The sequence below is a fragment of the Athene noctua genome, chromosome Z (genome assembly GCF_965140245.1).
Source record: "Athene noctua chromosome Z, bAthNoc1.hap1.1, whole genome shotgun sequence".
Classification (NCBI taxonomy): Eukaryota; Metazoa; Chordata; class Aves; order Strigiformes; family Strigidae; genus Athene; species Athene noctua.
In genome coordinates this window covers 61,353,212-61,370,095 of record NC_134077.1, presented here as the reverse complement: position 1 = coordinate 61,370,095, position 16,884 = coordinate 61,353,212, and the positions used below count along the sequence as shown (strand labels likewise).

Below are 16,884 nucleotides of genomic sequence, written 5' to 3'. Positions count from 1 at the left end.
ACTATAAAATACAAATTATGCTACATTTAAACAAAATGTTTTGAAATAGTGGCAACAAATTAAAGTAGTGCTTTTCCACAACTCACACTCAGAATGTGTAATCCACCACATGCCAGGTCCTGCTCCACTAATATCAAGTGGTTATTGCTTTGAGGAGAAAAAAAAGCAATGCTTTTTTTTCTTTAACAGAAGCTCACTTGCTACACCTTAGTCTTACAAGAAGTTTGATGCTTCAAGCCAAAACAATACTAATTCAAAATAATGATAAAATTCATTGGTTGTGGCCGATGCAGCAAGTCTAATAGCCCTTTGCCACTTTAGTATAAGCCCCTCTCTGAGGCAAAGAAGTAATGCTCATTTACGTGATATTCAAGACCTGAAAATCTGGAAATGACATGAACTAAGGTCTACTTCTGCAATGTTTCTCCTGTCTACCTCTGTAACCTGAAAAACAATCCTTTCTCAACAGTTCAACACATAAAACAGGCTGTGTAGGACAGATCACTATTTTATCTTAGGTCATCAAGTTGAGTTCATTGCAGAACACATTAAAAAATAAAAATTAAAAAAAAAAAAAATGTGAGTAGCACAGTATCGGCTGCTCACTGAACCCAGACCATCAGAACAGTTGGGAAGACCACTGCTGCCAATGTACACATCCTGCACCATGGTGTGGCAGCTTAGCCATTAGAAAACTCAGAAACAAGCAGTCTACCTACTTTAAATCAAAAGAACTCTACGTAATGAGATACTTCCTCTTTTCTTAGAAGAATTGTTAAAAATGACATCTCTAGTCCATGTATTAGAAATTTTGAGGACAGTTAGTTTTCCACTATATTCTGCACTGTAGATATTAAAGTATAAAAAAACCACAAAACAAAACAGTGAAATCAAGTTCAGTGATTATTATAAAGCTTGGACATTCACCACAACTGCTTGATAGAACTATCTGCTTTCTTTTTAAGTTATTCAATGATGAATTCAGCTATGTGGCTGGCATGTGGTGTATTATACTGTCATTACAAAGACCAAAGAGTAGCAAATATAGCACTTAAATTATTAATTTAATTTACTCTTAACATTAAAGAGTTATGTTACTGTATGAGTAACTAGCAATTAAACTTTAAAATTAAAGACATAACTGATTTGGAAAACAAATTTATCCTGTTCTAGACTCATATATGCTAACAACATCTATTGTAAAACCTGTTTAGACTAAACCAGTGCTGGGAATATTTGGAAACTAAAAATATAACAGGCATTCACTCACCTTTTGTAAGGTCACAGTGTACTGTTCCCATATCAGCTCTTCCATGCCTGGGGCCTGTTGCACACAGAAACCAATTAGTAAAACACAAAGCATACAACTATCTAAATTAAAATGTGAAACACTGCATTAAAAAACAGGTATAAAAATAATATGTGTATTCTAATAATTTGGTAGAGTTAGTATGAAATATATGTATTTCAACTAATGAGGATTTTTTCTTTAAAAGGGAAAAAAATACTAATAGGTCCAGGGTTGTAGAATCCCTTCACATCTCACAAATTTAACAGCTCACTTTGATTTTCTGAAAAAGTCTCACGCAGCAAAAGCATTTAATTTGGATCACAGTAGCATTACATAGCTCCCATTCCAATAACACACAAAATACTTAAGGAAGATCTCTCCATTACAATATACAATAAGATTAGCAGTTGAAACTGAGGTTTTCAAAATAAACTAGCCTTCAAATCTACTGCTTCTTGTTCATGTGGATTTAACAGAATGTTTTGTCCATTACAAATTATGTAACTGAGTATTTAGGTTCCCCTCAAGAAATTAAATTTTACAGGAAAACACAGTATATGACTATATAGCACTGGTACATCCATTTCTGTGACACATCCCAGAAACATTTTTTTTTTCCACATTTCCAGTTAAAACTGATCTTCAACTGATCAGTTTACCTTGCATGATATAACCTGAAATCTTTCCAGCATCACAGCTTAAAATATAATGCACACTAATCACCCAGCTGTGATGCATCATATAGTACACAGTCAGGCTGAAGTGCCTCCCCTGTAAAATGAGAAGAAAAGTAAGCCACGATATTTGACACACTGCAAACATTTCAAAGCATACATTGCAGAAGAAAAATCCAGGCATTGCATGAGTACGTGCACACACATACTCAAGTCATAGGTTTATTTGGTTTTACTGCTAAAAGTGGTCTTCCTTCTTGGGAAGCTCAGAGTTTGTTCAGAAAACTGAAGTTCAGACTGAAGCTCAGTTTTGACTTAACAGTCTTTTTAAAGGCATTAAAGGGATTACTGGCAACTAAACTCCAAAACAACAGGGAAGTGACACAAGAAGGGTCTGCCTGTACTTTAAAGCATATCCTGTCTTTCCAGAATAAAAGTCTTCTGGCAGTACACAGATGTTTAGCAATCTATGGATGATGTTTCTCAAATTCACAGAACCCCATGATGTATTCTTCCAGTAGATTCTGAGCACTCTGAAGAGGAACTAGTTTTACATTTTCCACTGCACATTCACTGTACTGAAAATGAAACTTAAAATGTTAAATTCTGCTCAGAGTTCCCAAGGGAATACACAAAACATTCAGCATTCTTATAAGGAATTTTACAACACTGAAGAGTGTTAGTTTCTACTGTTCTCCCAGAAAATGAACAATGCTCACCAGTTTCCAGAATCTTTTGGGTCTAATTAAAAAAATGATTTAAAATAGCTGGAGGATGACATACTAAAAATAATGCACGTAAATAGTTCTAAATTTCTACTCATCTAGATCAGACAAGAATGAGTGGCATTTATAACTGTCAGTATTAAAACACATTTGTCTTGGGTCAGTGAACTACTCTGCTGCAGCACATGGTAAAATTATTTTCTCTGATATTCCCATTTAACCAGCTGTCATGTCTAACACTTCAAACTAGCTGACACTGAACTATCTCACTACATCTACTCCCTTACACAGAGAACCTTCCATAAGTAAAAAACTTCTTCTTAACGAAGCACTTTTTCTGAGCTGCTGTGATGCTGCAGTAAATAGAAGTGACTAAGCTTGCTTGTCTGGCATGTACGAAAATGTGTAAATAGTTTACCTACTACTGACCCTTGGCTACACCACCACTGATCTGCTTTTCTATGAGATATTTTTAAGCTTCCCAGAAAACCAGTCTGGGCTAAAGAAGGGCCTAGTGTAATTTAAATTCCAGTTGACCTCACAGAAGAAAGTTTTAGAAATGAAAGACGGTATCAAATGAGGGTAAAATCTGAAGGACAAACAAGTGGGTTCAAATTTTGTAAATGCAGGGGAGATAAAAGTCTATTCCATCCTTCTCACTGTATAAAACCTCAACAACTTACACGTGTAACAAGAACACCACTTCAATTGAGTCTGCACTCTACGCAGTTCTTGCCAATGCTACCTCCCAGCCTAGAATACTGAGTCCCCCTCTATCCAGTCAAAATAGCAAGGCAGGCAGGATGCAATCGACTAGAGCTTACTACTTGTGTGGACAAAGAACAACATAGTTGCCTTACTCTTCCTGAAACTCTTAACACCAGCTCTTTCAATACACTACCTGCTACAGGAAGGCCTGCTTATTTAGTCCAACACCGCAGAAAAAGGACTGAGGAAAGCACAGTAAAGATATCTGGGATGGATTTATGGGCGTGAAATACGTAAGCTTAAAGAAATTTCCTTCCAGAAAACTAGGCCTCCCATGAGCAGTGGCACAAGTAAAACATTGTATACAATCAGAGATGCACTGTGTAGTAAATCAAAGCATTCTAAACTAACAGGGTTAAATTTATTTTGCTCTATTTGTCTTCTGATACCTGGTCACAAAAATTAGTGATAAGAATGGAAGAGAAATCACTGCATGCAGACACTACATTTAAGGTTTTGCAAGTATCAAAAATGATGTATTTATACAGTATCATCTCATCTGTGCCTAGAAAAAGTTCCCCATAGTATCAGTGGCTCTCTTGGGTACTTCTGTGTAAATTTTGAGTTTATTTTTATCTTGGAACTGTTACTGAACGTTAAACAAAAAGCTAATTAAGTAATTCACTTCTAAATTCACAAGTATTTGTTGAAGTAATAAATTTTTAGAAACTGTCTCCCATTTGGTGTATGCTATATTAGTGAAGGAAAGTACATACTCACAAAGCTGATTTTGTGCAACATAATTACCAAGACAACAGGACTAGTTCTGCCATAGTGATAAAACTATATGGGCTCTGTAACAGAGTCCATAGAACTGAATGGTCACCTTGGAAGCTCAAAAGGCACAGAATACATCTGCACTCCCACAAATCTCTAAGCAATAATCTCTTTAACATTATAAAATGTACTGCTGCTTGCCATTGCCATGATGCTAACCCATACTGACAAATTCATGGAGAAGATTGAGAGGGAGGGAGAGACTACAAAAAATTATCAGTTGAGGACTTGGTCAAAGCTAAGATTGAAGCCTCCACTATAATTGCAAAATTGCTGTATTCCACATCTAATAACATGACTCTTTCTCTGCATCAGGTGATGGGTTACAAAAAGCCTCCACTGCCTTGCTAATTTCTTCATACTTCATCTGTAAGGAAACACAAAGGGATCCTGAGCAGCCTGTGCATCCCTTTATAGGAACGCAATTTCACTGCAAGATCACACTGCAAAACACTGGAGAAATGAGGGCAGAATGGTTAAGAACCCCATGTCCAGCTACAGTACCCGTTTTGCAAGTCTACACAGGTTTTACACAGATAGCAGGCTACCTGCAGCAAATGTAAATTACTGTAATTAGCTAGTCTATAGTGACTAAAGACAGCCCATTTCTAATTAGAACACTGTAGTCAGTATTTGCTTAAATCTGCCTAATGCTCATATACCAAAACGAAAGGTGCTTTCTACATAACGAAAATAGACTGCTTAACAGAATCTCTGGCAGGAAACTGATCAAAGTGCTAAAATTCTCTCTGTGGTATGAACAGGTAGCTTTCGAACTCTCACTGACAGTCATCAGAGACTTATGCAATTACTTGTTACTGAGAGATCACTGAAGACAACTTCATTCACACTGAAAGAAGTACAAAACCAGAAGACCTGCCACAACAGTTGTCTGGCTATAAAAGTCAGTTGGAAGAGGGGAGGGATATATGGGGGAGGAGGGGTTGGGGAAGAAAAAGCTTGGAGCAAGATGTAAAAAAAAAAAAAAGCTACTCACGTGCCCTTTCAAAATCCCCAACTTTTTGACTGCATGTGACCACATTCTCTGCAGAGCTTGAGCTGTCTTCATTGTTGCAGGATATAATCTGTGAGCGGACGCCGTACATCCCCGTCTTTTCATCTGTTCCCACCACTCAACACTGTTATGTAATTCTAATACAATAGTGGCCTACATACTCTAACAAATCCTGCCGTCAGTTTCACACAGAAACACATCAAAACCACAGTAGTGAAATCTAACAGGAGTTTAATCCTCACTTTAAGAGATCCCAGGAAAAAGCAGTACTGTTATCTTCCTTTTTTTAAAAAAAAATCTGTCTGATACAGATCAATATTGTAGCAAGTTATTCTTCCAAGCACATATGTGTTCACCCCACCAGGAACCTACTTGGAACTCTAAAGAAAAAAGGCTTAAGAAGCACAATGCAGATTATTAGAAGTTTCACATTCTGACTATAATATAGTAAAAATTATCACTTGACTCCATTATCTTGAGTAACACTGTGGTTTAGCAGCCTCTATCAAATCCTGACAATTTAACTGCTGAATCCGGAAAGTCCTTATGCAGCAGCAGCTGTACACATGTGAGCAATCCCTTCAACTGCATGTGTAAAATTACATATAAACACTTGCAGCACTGTGGATTTGGCTCCAGCAAACAAACAGTCACAAATAACAGATACTCCTTCTGCCCTCAAACATTTAGTAAAGTATTTGTAAGAATGATAAGCTAATCATACAGCCAAACAGATTACTTTATTGAAAAACAGGTCAAGCTATCAGCTCCATCTATGTTGCATGAATGCTGTGAAATTTAAGCCTTAAGTGAACTTTTCTCCTGGACTTTATATAGTTTCACAGGCAGTGAACAGATAGGAATACATGCCAAATTCAGTACACAATGCCAACGAAAACCGCCATCTGTAAATTTTTCATTAGTGAAACGATTTTAACTGAAGAACAGCAGCAGAAAATGTGGAGGGTTGGTTTTTTTGGGGGGGGTCTGGGAGTATGGTGTTTTGGTTTTTTTTTTACGTTTTTCACTTAAGACTGAATCTAACATCCTGTGTTTTGACTGTGACCCCATCTCCGCACCAGCCAGAACTAGGATGAAACTTCATCCTAAATTGAGGATGAAGTAGAATGAAGCTTGCACCTTCAGCGCTGAGCTGCTGAGGGTGAACACCATTCAACCTGCACTGAGAGGGTCCAGGAAAAGCACACTGACACCAGCCTCTGACTGGAGCTTCCCACTTCCAGAGTAAACTACTTATATCTGCATGTGTAAGACTGTCTTTAGAGTGTGCTCAGAGTTTAGAATCTCTGTCAACATTTCTAAAAAACCCTCTCATTCCTCTGAAAACTCATAGCTTCTAAAACTGTTTCTAAAATTTATTTATTTTTACAAAAACAGCAGGAAGGAAAAACAAATATAAGGATGTATTTGAGACCTTTCTAGCCTTAGCGCTCCTGCTTTCCTTCTCTTTGCCCTGACAAAGCTTCAACAAGCACTCCAAATAGAGAAGTATCACTGAAAAAAGTCTGTTATGACATGGAGAACAAAAATGACAAAACACTGTCAATGAGCTGTAGTGGTTGTAACAGCAAGGACTCTTCTTCCTTGGTTTTGGACTGTCTTTTCTCTAAAGGAAAATGAGAAAGACAGATGGATTGACTCCACCAAAATTTAAAGGACACCCCTCCCCCCAAAATTTAAATACATAATCAGGAATTCTAGCAATGTTACTACAAATTTTCTTGCATAGTCAGAACAGGAGCCGTGAAGGGACTGATGAGCTAACAGAAAGATGAACACTTACGCATTTTAATATTTCATTTTTGAGGAAAGCAATTTATCCGGTATAAGAACTCCTCTATCCATTTTTTAAAGTGAGATAGACAGAAAATACATGTTTTTTAAACTAAAAAACACTGACCCAAATACTATCTTTTGACCTTACCTGCATGCTTCTTTACAAAGGGGAGACTGAAAGCCTAACTTCACTCCCAGCACATTACAAATGCAATTACAAGCCTTTCACATTTCATAACTATTTGACATCTATTATCCACAGACATTTTAAAACGGAAACTCTTTTTGAAAGCAAGCTCAACTGTAATGAGACACAATACCTTGGTTCTTTATCGGAATCTTGCAGACAATAAGGAACCATGTGGGGAAAAAGAAATTGAAAACTAAGATGATGATCTGTTCTGTAAACTGGGACTGTGAAAAGAAAAGCAGAGTTCCTAGAAAACTCAATGGAGCAACCTCTGAATGTCATCACAAAGCCTTACAGCAGAACCCATGTGAAGAAAGAGCTGCCTTACCCTGGCATGGTCCCCCCCGCAGAAAACCTAACTAGAAGTCTTACACCTAGCACTGTTTGTTTTGATGTCTTCCTCTATAGCAAGCAAAGAAAAAGGGTATTTCTGCACACATAATCTAGACAAGTCTGTGTAAACAAACAGAAGGGAAACCCAAAATGGTTGTCTTGGCTTTGTTATGGAAGTGACACAAAAAAGAGGTCCCTCCCTACACCCCACCCTGCCCCCTTCGTCTGGTACCATGGACTTAAGCATAGAAACCTTGAAAGCTGAGTCCAGCTTCTCCCTAAAGACAGACTTCTACACTGAAGATAACCAGGTATTTCACCTACCTGTAAAGGATGGGAACAGGGGCTCTCCCAGCCACTGATATAAGCAGTCAAGTGGAGGGGCTCCAGAGCTGCATAAAGATGTTGGCAGCATACCTGATCTCAAAAAACAGATACATTATCAGAGGGTTCAGAAACTGCCCTCTCATGTCACCTGCCTGCATATAGGCAATTATGACAGGCAAAATTGGATGACCCTAGATCTACAGGCATTCAAAGACGCTGATCTATTATATTTCAATTTTCAGAGGATCCTCAAGAGATCCATCCCTTCAACAGACAGCAGAGGCTCAATGAAATGAAAAGCAATCTGTACATCAGTGTGTGGTGTGAAGGTCCACACCTCTTCTTTTTCAGCCTACTGGGCTATCAGAGATGACTACTAGAAGATGACTGCATAACATCAGCTGCATATCCAGAGCTTACCAAATATTCTTAATTAACATAGTGAAAAATGACTGAACTGGAACAGAAACAGAACCTTTACTTTCCCCTTCAGCAAGGAAGGATGTTCAAGCAACTCTGAAGTAAGAAGGCTTTGACTGAACTGTTTTCATGAAGTATCTGCATATGGTATGGCAGATCTTTGATTAGGGTCTAGAACAATGAGAAAAACTAGTCACACATAGATCTTTTACATCTTAAAACAGGAGGTACCTTGTTTTCTACCAATAAATACTCTAATTCAGAGAAGCATTTCCTAATTTTTGTGTAGGCTCCTGCACCAATATAGCAACCCCCAGAAGAGCAACAGATCATCCTGATGAAACAGGTTCCTGGAACGATGAATGGCTCAGATGAAAGGAAGAGAAATAATAAAAAATGGTTTGCAAAAGATATCCACTAGGAGTAACATGCAATTGCTCTTCAACAAGGCAGAAACTCTTTTTTTTTTTCTTTTCCTCCTCAGGTCATGAAGTAGAAACACACATAAGGGATAATTTCATGTTAAGAGGTCATCAGTTCCACTTTCACATTTGAATAAAATCAAGATGGTTGTTAACATCAAGAAGGTTATATTAATAGGATGCAGGAAGTTCGGGGCTTTTTGAAAAAAATCACATACTGTACAAGTATACTGCTGCACTGGAATACAATTTCTCAAGAAGAAAAAAAATTAATGTAGAAATGAGCTGTGCAGACAATCCTTTCTTCCCCTTCCCTCCAATGGAGAATTATCAGTTACATACAGCCTTCGCTTCCTCCCAAATAACCCAATACGAACAAATACCTTGCTAACAGAGCAAAGGTATTTTGCTTGTAAGAAGCACATTCATCATGTATTATCAGACTTCGTGCAAGAAACATGTTTTTCCAAAATGCATTTAGAAGCAGCAATCTAAGGGCTATCTAAAAAGACCTATTTAAAGAAAATACAAACCAAGCTTAACATTTCTAATCATCTGTTCTTCACAGATTTGGAAAGTTGAATGTCTTACATAGAAACACAAACAGAACTAGTTTTAATGCAAAAGAACTGACAATGTCAAAAACCTTTCTTAATCACATTCCACTTGAAAGTTACACAATTCACTTGCTATAATTTATAAATTCTATATACAATAGCATTGGCAAATGCCATGTAAGTACAACATGCCTATTACAGGCATTCAGAGACCAATCTTTACCTCTTAAGTTGCATGAAAACTTTTAAAACCATGAAATGGGAACTGTTTACTAGACAACAATTACATTTTTTTTGTTTTACTTCTTTCAGGAACAGTTTGAATCCAGCATAACTCCACCACCCACAGTCATTACTTGAGACTGTGCTCAGCACTCTTTCACTAATTTTGCTTTCAGTTAGCGAAACTACTTCTTAAAAAATACCCAGTGCCAAATCTGTCATCTGCAGAGGCATGAGCATAATTCAGGCTTCTTGACTTCAAGTGGCCTATCCACTGAAATGTGTTGTGCAAGGAAGCAAACACACAGATTTCCTCCATTTCTGTCCCTGTAATAGGAAAACATGGGTCAACCTTCTCCCACTGTGGGCATTTTAGCCAGCTAACAGATGGGGAAAAATTCCAGTGTGGCAGAATTTGCATTCACTTCTACCTCCTGTTGCACTGTGACATTCCAAATGCCTTCCAGACTGCAAACTGAAATAGAATCCAGTTCTATGATGAACTGAGGAGATGAAGGGCAACAGCACTGTTCACCAGACTATTGAGAATATTAATCAACAAATACATTTTGGTCTTATTTACACTGTAGCCCTGTTACTAACATTCACAGCACAATGCCCCAGATTTTCTAATACACAAAAACGGTTTAAAAAACAAGCCAAAGAAGATAAAAAAAAAAAAAAAGTAGCAAACACACAGAATATGTCTGCTGATCTGAAGCTCTGGTAAATTGTGTGCTTTCTAATTCAAAATAGAACAATCCAGCTCACACCATGTCAATGACAAACGATGCTTAAACGTAATGAAGGATATCACAAAATCTGTCCATAATAGCAGTTCCTGTACTAGCATTCTTGAATGGTTTACAGTGATGAAAAAGCATCCCCAACTGAAATAATTTTTACAGAAATTTGCCCAAGCACATAAAGTGAATAACAAGTAACCTGGACACTGAAAAGAAGCCAGTAAAGAATGTGCATTAGGCATCCTTTTACTGGATTACTGAGTAAAACACATAATCTCTGAATAGTTTTATTGTTTCAACTCTGTATGAAAGAAACACCTAAATAAAACTGGGGAAGCTGTACATATAAATATCTGATTAATGCATACCCTAGTCTCTTCTGGGGCGAAAAAAAAAATTCGAATATTTTTCAGGGAAGTATTTATCTGTGCATGCCAGTAAGATACTGACTAGGAAAACTGTTTCTACTATTATTTAAAGCCAAACATTTACCAATTATATTGAAGAATTTCAGCAAGCAGGACTATCACTTGGTACTTGGGAGAAAATACCAACCCCCACCACGCTACAACCGCCTTCCAGGTAGCTGTGCAGAGCGATAAGGTCTCCCCTGAGCCTCCTCTTCTCCAGACTGAACAGTCCCTTAGCTGCTCCTCACAGAACTTGTTCTCTAAGACCCTTCACCAGCCTCGTTGCTCTTCTCTGGGTGTGCTCCAGCGCAAAACTGAACACAGTATTCAAGGTGCAGCCTCACCAGTGCCAGTACAGGGGTCAGATCCCTTCCCTGTCCCTGCTGGCCACGCTATTGCTGACACAAGCCAGGATGCCATTGGCCTTCCTGGCCCCCTGGGCACACCGCTGGCTCCTGTTCAGCCGGCTGTCAATCATCCCTCCAGGTCCCTCTCTGACTGGCAGCTCTCCAGCCACTCCTCCCCAAGCCTGTAGCGCTGCTGGGGGTTGTTGTGGCCCAAGGGCAGCCCCCGGCATTTGGCCTTATGGAAACTCCTCCAGTTGGCCTCAGCCCATGGCTCCAGCCTGTCCAGGTCTCTCTGCAGAGCCTCCCTACCCTCGAGCAGATCAACACTCCCACCCAACTTGGGGTCACCTGCAAACTGACTGAGGGTGCACTCGATCCCCTCGTCTACATCATCAATAAAGATGTTAAACAGCAGTGGCCCCAAAACCGAGCCCTGGGGGACACCACTCGTGACCGGCTGCCAACTGGATTTAACTCCGTTCACCACAACTCTCTGGGCCCAGCCATCCAGACAGGAATAGAGAAATAAAAGCAACACAGAAAAAACTTTGAATGAAAAAGACAGGAAAAATGAAAGTTCATGTCTTTATGGGTACTTAAGACTATGAAAAAAATACATTATCTGCTGCTTTTTTATCCACTTTTGATAAAACAACAGATTACTACCCTCATGCATATACTCTACCCTAACATATCTTGATATCGACTAACAGGCTGGGTGTCTTGTCTGTTTGCCCATATTCTAGTGTACACATTTATGAAGGCTTTGCAGGTATTAATGTAATACTAGGATATAATCTGATAAACACGATATATTTTTATATACACACACTAACTATATCTGCCCCTGTAGCACAGATGAATAGAAAGCAATCATACTTCTTCCACCTCATGCTGCGTATTAAAAAGGCATACAAACACCAGGAGCTGCATTTCCATCTCCTGAAGAATTTGCAGGACATTTAAAAGTCTAGAGCAAACCAGCAAAACAAGTAGGAAACTTCGTATTCCAGATTAAACCCGCCAAGTTTTTGACAAATTGTTTCTGCACAACCCAGACAATCCCATAAAGCCAGCAAAGCTCAGCGCGGAGATTCAAGATGCACAACTCACAACTCACCCAGAGAGACAGACACTAGGTGGTGCTGCAATGCTGCAACTGAGGCACACACACTTCCCTGTCCATGAAAAAGACGGTAAATACTGTACTTCTTTTCAGTTTTAGAAGTACAAATTCAGGTTATCGCTTTTGCACACAGCATAGTATTATCACTCTGACGAAGAATGACTCAATATTATGCAGTATCTCCATTTATTTATTTCTCAAACAGGTTGGCATCTGAGTGATCTTCATAAATATAATTTGTATGTTAAAAAATTCTGAGAAAGGCTTAACATCTCGTTAGGCCAAAATCCTATTTCAAAATCTTCCTTCAGACTAAAAATGACAGGAAATGTGATGTTAAACAAGGTGTCAGGTGTTTTTTGCTTTGTTTCTTTAATCCAATCATCAGACAGACTGTTTTGGTTTTTAATTCCAGCTTTAAGTGACTTTCCACCACAATTACTTCAAGAATTAATTACAATGTTTATACAAAGGAAATAAACATATTCACCAAGCAGTTTTATGTTCTGAAAAGAGAGAAACATCTGGTACTCCAAAGATATTACTCATCAGTCACAAAAAGACACCATGGAAACAGGTAGCTGAAAAATTCTAAATGAGATTTTGAACCAATACTACATGACAGTTGCACCTGAAGTTAGAAATGCTACATTTTAGCACTAACAATGAAAGAATTATAGTCACATTTTTGGAGTGAAACTTCTTCTTCCAGGCTACTTTTAAGATGAACATAGGAAGTTTACACCATCAAAAAGCACCATTAGGTCCTTTAAGGTCCTGATTTTGCTGACATAAAGGCATAATTTCTCATTACACCAGAAAAGTCAAGCAATACATGAACACACTGGAATTTTCTAAAATTCATTCCCGGGTATTTCACAGTACTGTGATCTCTGTCAATAAGAGCAACGGTTAATCATTTCAATCCAGTACCCAGAAATTACATAGGATTGTGTGCTGTCTTTTTAAAACTATAATGCTTATTGAACAACTCTCTTACAACTGCCTGTTCCCCCTCCAGCTACTGGAAGGGGGTACATGAAAAAGCAGCCACTTGAACTGTGAACTACTGCGAGCAGGACCTCATTTACCATTATCTGGGGCAGAAAGGGCAGAATGGTGAGAAGGGCAAAAAGTGGCATTTACCCAGCAGATCATAACAAATTCAGAACATGAAACTCAGTGTCACTTTACAACCTTCACATGTTACACAAACTAAAAATACACATGCAAAACTTCTAAACTTGTCTGAGATGAGGTGGAAGACACAAAGTAGTTTACACTTGTTACAGCTGCATTTTACTGAGCGTAGATGCACAGACATGCATCATCAAAGAACAGTACAATATCCCATTACAAACTGAACAAAAGCCTATTCAAGACGGGGAGGAAAAAAAAGAAACTAATTGTATCCAAAACACAGCTGGAAGATACACAGGTCTTACATACTGAAAACCTAAAACTCATAAAAATATAGCTTAGATCTATTTGAGGAGCAAGTTCCCTTCACTATCTTTTGCCCAAAACCAGTTCTGTCATTACTCTGGTGAAGTTATGCTGCAATTGTTCCAGTGTTTTCCCCAACAGGAAGCAACCAATTGTTCAAAATTTGTGAGGGAACAGCTTCAATTGAAATATGAAATTGCCATTTTGGAGAAGAAAACAGATCCCATTTCCCCAATCCCTCAAAATATTTTAAATTATTTTATTTTTTAGAAAACAATGCTGCCTCTTGAGAAATAATGCTCTGGCTACTAACATTTTTTTCATCGAAGGTTTCTTTCTTTTCACATGTGGCTTCACAGAGGAAAGCACGAAGTTGTTTGGAGCATCAGACCAGCAGAGGAGCCTTAGAAACGGTAATTTACTCTCCCATAGGTGTTGAAGGGGTTTTAAAGAAAAGAACAAACCTCATCTCTTGGGGCATGATGTGCCCAAAACTCGCAATAGAATTCCCCCCCAACCCTCTTTCAAAAACACAGCAAGACTTCAGGAAATAAAACGCGGAAGCCAAGCAATCTCAGCTGAAGATCAAAATTAATCTAGGTAAAAGACTGACAGAGCAATTACACTTGTGTATGTAGCATATGTACATACACAGTGGAAAGTGAAGAGAGTTTATTTGCTGTTTTGTTTTCTGAACGGTTTCCCTAGGCTTTCGCATTGTCACACAGACTAAGGTGGAGATAAGTTTATTGTACACGCTACAAGAAGGTAATGCTACTGAAGGGACACTAAACTTTCAGTTCACCTAACTGACAGCAGCTTTAAATGCTACCTCTGACTTAACCACCCTCATTCACTTTAGCTGTGAAACCTCATGCATTTTCTTCCAGCCTGTTTCTCTACCTTCTGCTCCTTATGATGCCCATGCAAATGAAGTCTGAGAATCAGAGGACCACCTTTTACTTAGCATTATGAAAAAAAGTTTGTTCTGATGCACTTGCAGTATCAGGAATTGATGGGGAGGTAAATTAACTCACTAGGTATGCACAATCAATTTTATTATGCTACATAAATTTTTTTCACAGTTAATTTTTTTAAATTAGTTTAAGTGTACCTGCCTCTCCTAAAGTCTCTCATTTCAGAATCAGTTATTGTCTGCAGCCAAAGCATGGCTTTTACTCTTTTTAACATCTTAAAATAAAAAATTGAAAGTGAAAACCAAAGCACCATATGCATTACATGGTCCAAAGCACAATTTTATTTTACTCTGGGGATACACCTTCTATTGCTACTGTTTTTGAATGCTTCGGCTACCTGCACCCACATTCAAAACAGCAAACCAAGCAGCAGAAGCAACCAACTCTAGCATCAAGTGACTACTGGTGAGATACTGCATTTCTGCTATTCCATGGTCACAGAATCACAGAATCGGCTAGGTTGAAAAGGACCCTGAACTCTTAAAACACCTCCAGGGATGGGAACTCCACCACTGCCCTGGGCAGCCCATTCCAACGCCAAACAACTTGTTCTGTAAAGAAATGCTTCCTAGTATCTAGTCTAAACCTTCCCTGGTGCAACTTGAGGCCATTCCCCCTTGTCCTATCGCTTATTACTTGGTTAAAGAGACTCATCCCCAGCTCTCTGCACCCTCCTTTCAGGTAGCTGTAGAGGGCGATGAGGTCTCCCCTCAGCCTCCTCCAGACTGAACACCGCCAGTTCCCTCAACTGCTCCCTGTACGACCTGTGCTCCAGACCCTGCACCAGCTTTGTTGCCCTTCTCTGGACACGCTCGAGTCATTCAATGTCCTTTTCGTAGTGAGGGGCCCAAAACTGAACACAGGAATCGAGGGGCGGCCTCACCAGTGCCGAGTACAGGGGTCAGATCCCTTCCCTGTCCCTGCTGGCCACGCTATTGCTGACACAAGCCAGGATGCCATTGGCCTTCTTGGCCACCTGGGCACACTGCTGGCTTCTGTTCAGCCGGCTGTCAATCAACCCCCCCAGGTCCCTCTCTGACTGGCAGCTCTCCAGCCACTCCTCCCCAAGCCTGTAGCGCTGCTGGGGGTTGTTGTGGCCCAAGGGCAGCCCCCGGCATTTGGCCTTATGGAAACTCCTCCAGTTGGCCTCAGCCCATGGCTCCAGCCTGTCCAGGTCTCTCTGCAGAGCCTCCCTACCCTCGAGCAGATCAACACTCCCACCCAACTTGGGGTCACCTGCAAACTGACTGAGGGTGCACTCGATCCCCTCATCCAGATCATCAATAAAGATGTTAAACAGGAGTGGCCCCAACACTGAGCCCTGGGGGACACCACTCATGACCGGCTGCCAACTGGATTTAACTCCGTTCACCACAACTCTCTGGGCCCGGCCATCCAGAGAGTTTTTTACCCAGCAAAGCGTGTGCCCATCCAAGCCACGAGCAGCCAGTTTTGCCAGGAGAATGCTGTGGGAAATGGTGTCAAAGGCCTTGCTAAAGTGAAGGTAGACAACATCCACAGCCTTTCCCACATTCAATAAGCAGGTAGCCTTGTCGTAGAAGGAGATGAGGTTTGAGATCAGGTTCTTACAGACTATCTGATTGCTTAAACTTCATTATTCAACAACTACAGCTCTTGAATCAGAAAAAAACAAGCTGGGTACCTGCCTACTGTTTCCTGTAACTGTTTTTTAATTCATTGCTGGGATACAATCCAATCAAGACAGCATTTATATTTAACTATCAAGTCATAACACAGAACAATTCAAACAATGGTACAATTGTTAGTTTCTGAGCTTAGTCCCAAGCCAAAACAGATTTTCTTTCCCTGTTAAGGTTTCTAGTATCTTCTAAATCTTCTATATCTTCTAAATCTATTAATGGAAGAACGATATGCAGTATTCCTGGAAGCTTTTTACTTTTGTTCCAGCATTCCTGTGGCAGTAAGATTACATATTGTCACTTTACCTTTCTTTTTTTGGCTGATGGAAATATATCTGAATATGATTCTGTATTATGCAACAATTTTAATAGTACATTTGACCACATCTAAGACTAAAACCCCATAAAATTTGCACAATACAATGCATTTCATACAACTACCAATGCCATATCACAAACCTCACAAAATGTGAACGTCAAAACAGGTCACTGATACACAAAGTAGATAAATAAAAGCTTCAAAAGCATTTAAACGTCCATAACAGTAATACCCTAATTAAATTTTCTTTTAAAAAGCAAGCTAAAAATTGACAGTTCAAAAGATATCAAATCTCTATAAAATTAAGCTGTCTTAAACTTGAAGTCATATGTTC

At 39.2% G+C, this 16,884-nt stretch overlaps 1 protein-coding gene across 7 annotated transcripts in view; it reads right to left on the bottom strand.

The window, feature by feature from the left end:
- Positions 1–16,884, bottom strand: part of TJP2 (tight junction protein 2) — a 70,128-nt gene that overhangs the window by 25,616 nt on the left and 27,628 nt on the right. For 3 of the 7 annotated variants that reach the window (XM_074931998.1, XM_074931993.1, XM_074931996.1), the window contains one exon: positions 1,271–1,324. In XM_074931998.1, coding sequence (XP_074788099.1) covers positions 1,271–1,315 — 45 coding nt within the window. In that variant the 5' untranslated portion in view covers positions 1,316–1,324. Of the gene's footprint in view, positions 1–1,270; positions 1,325–4,578; positions 4,603–5,232; positions 5,650–16,884 lie in introns of those variants that run through there. The other 4 variants (XM_074931995.1, XM_074932000.1, XM_074931997.1 and 1 more) reach the window with 4 other exon arrangements.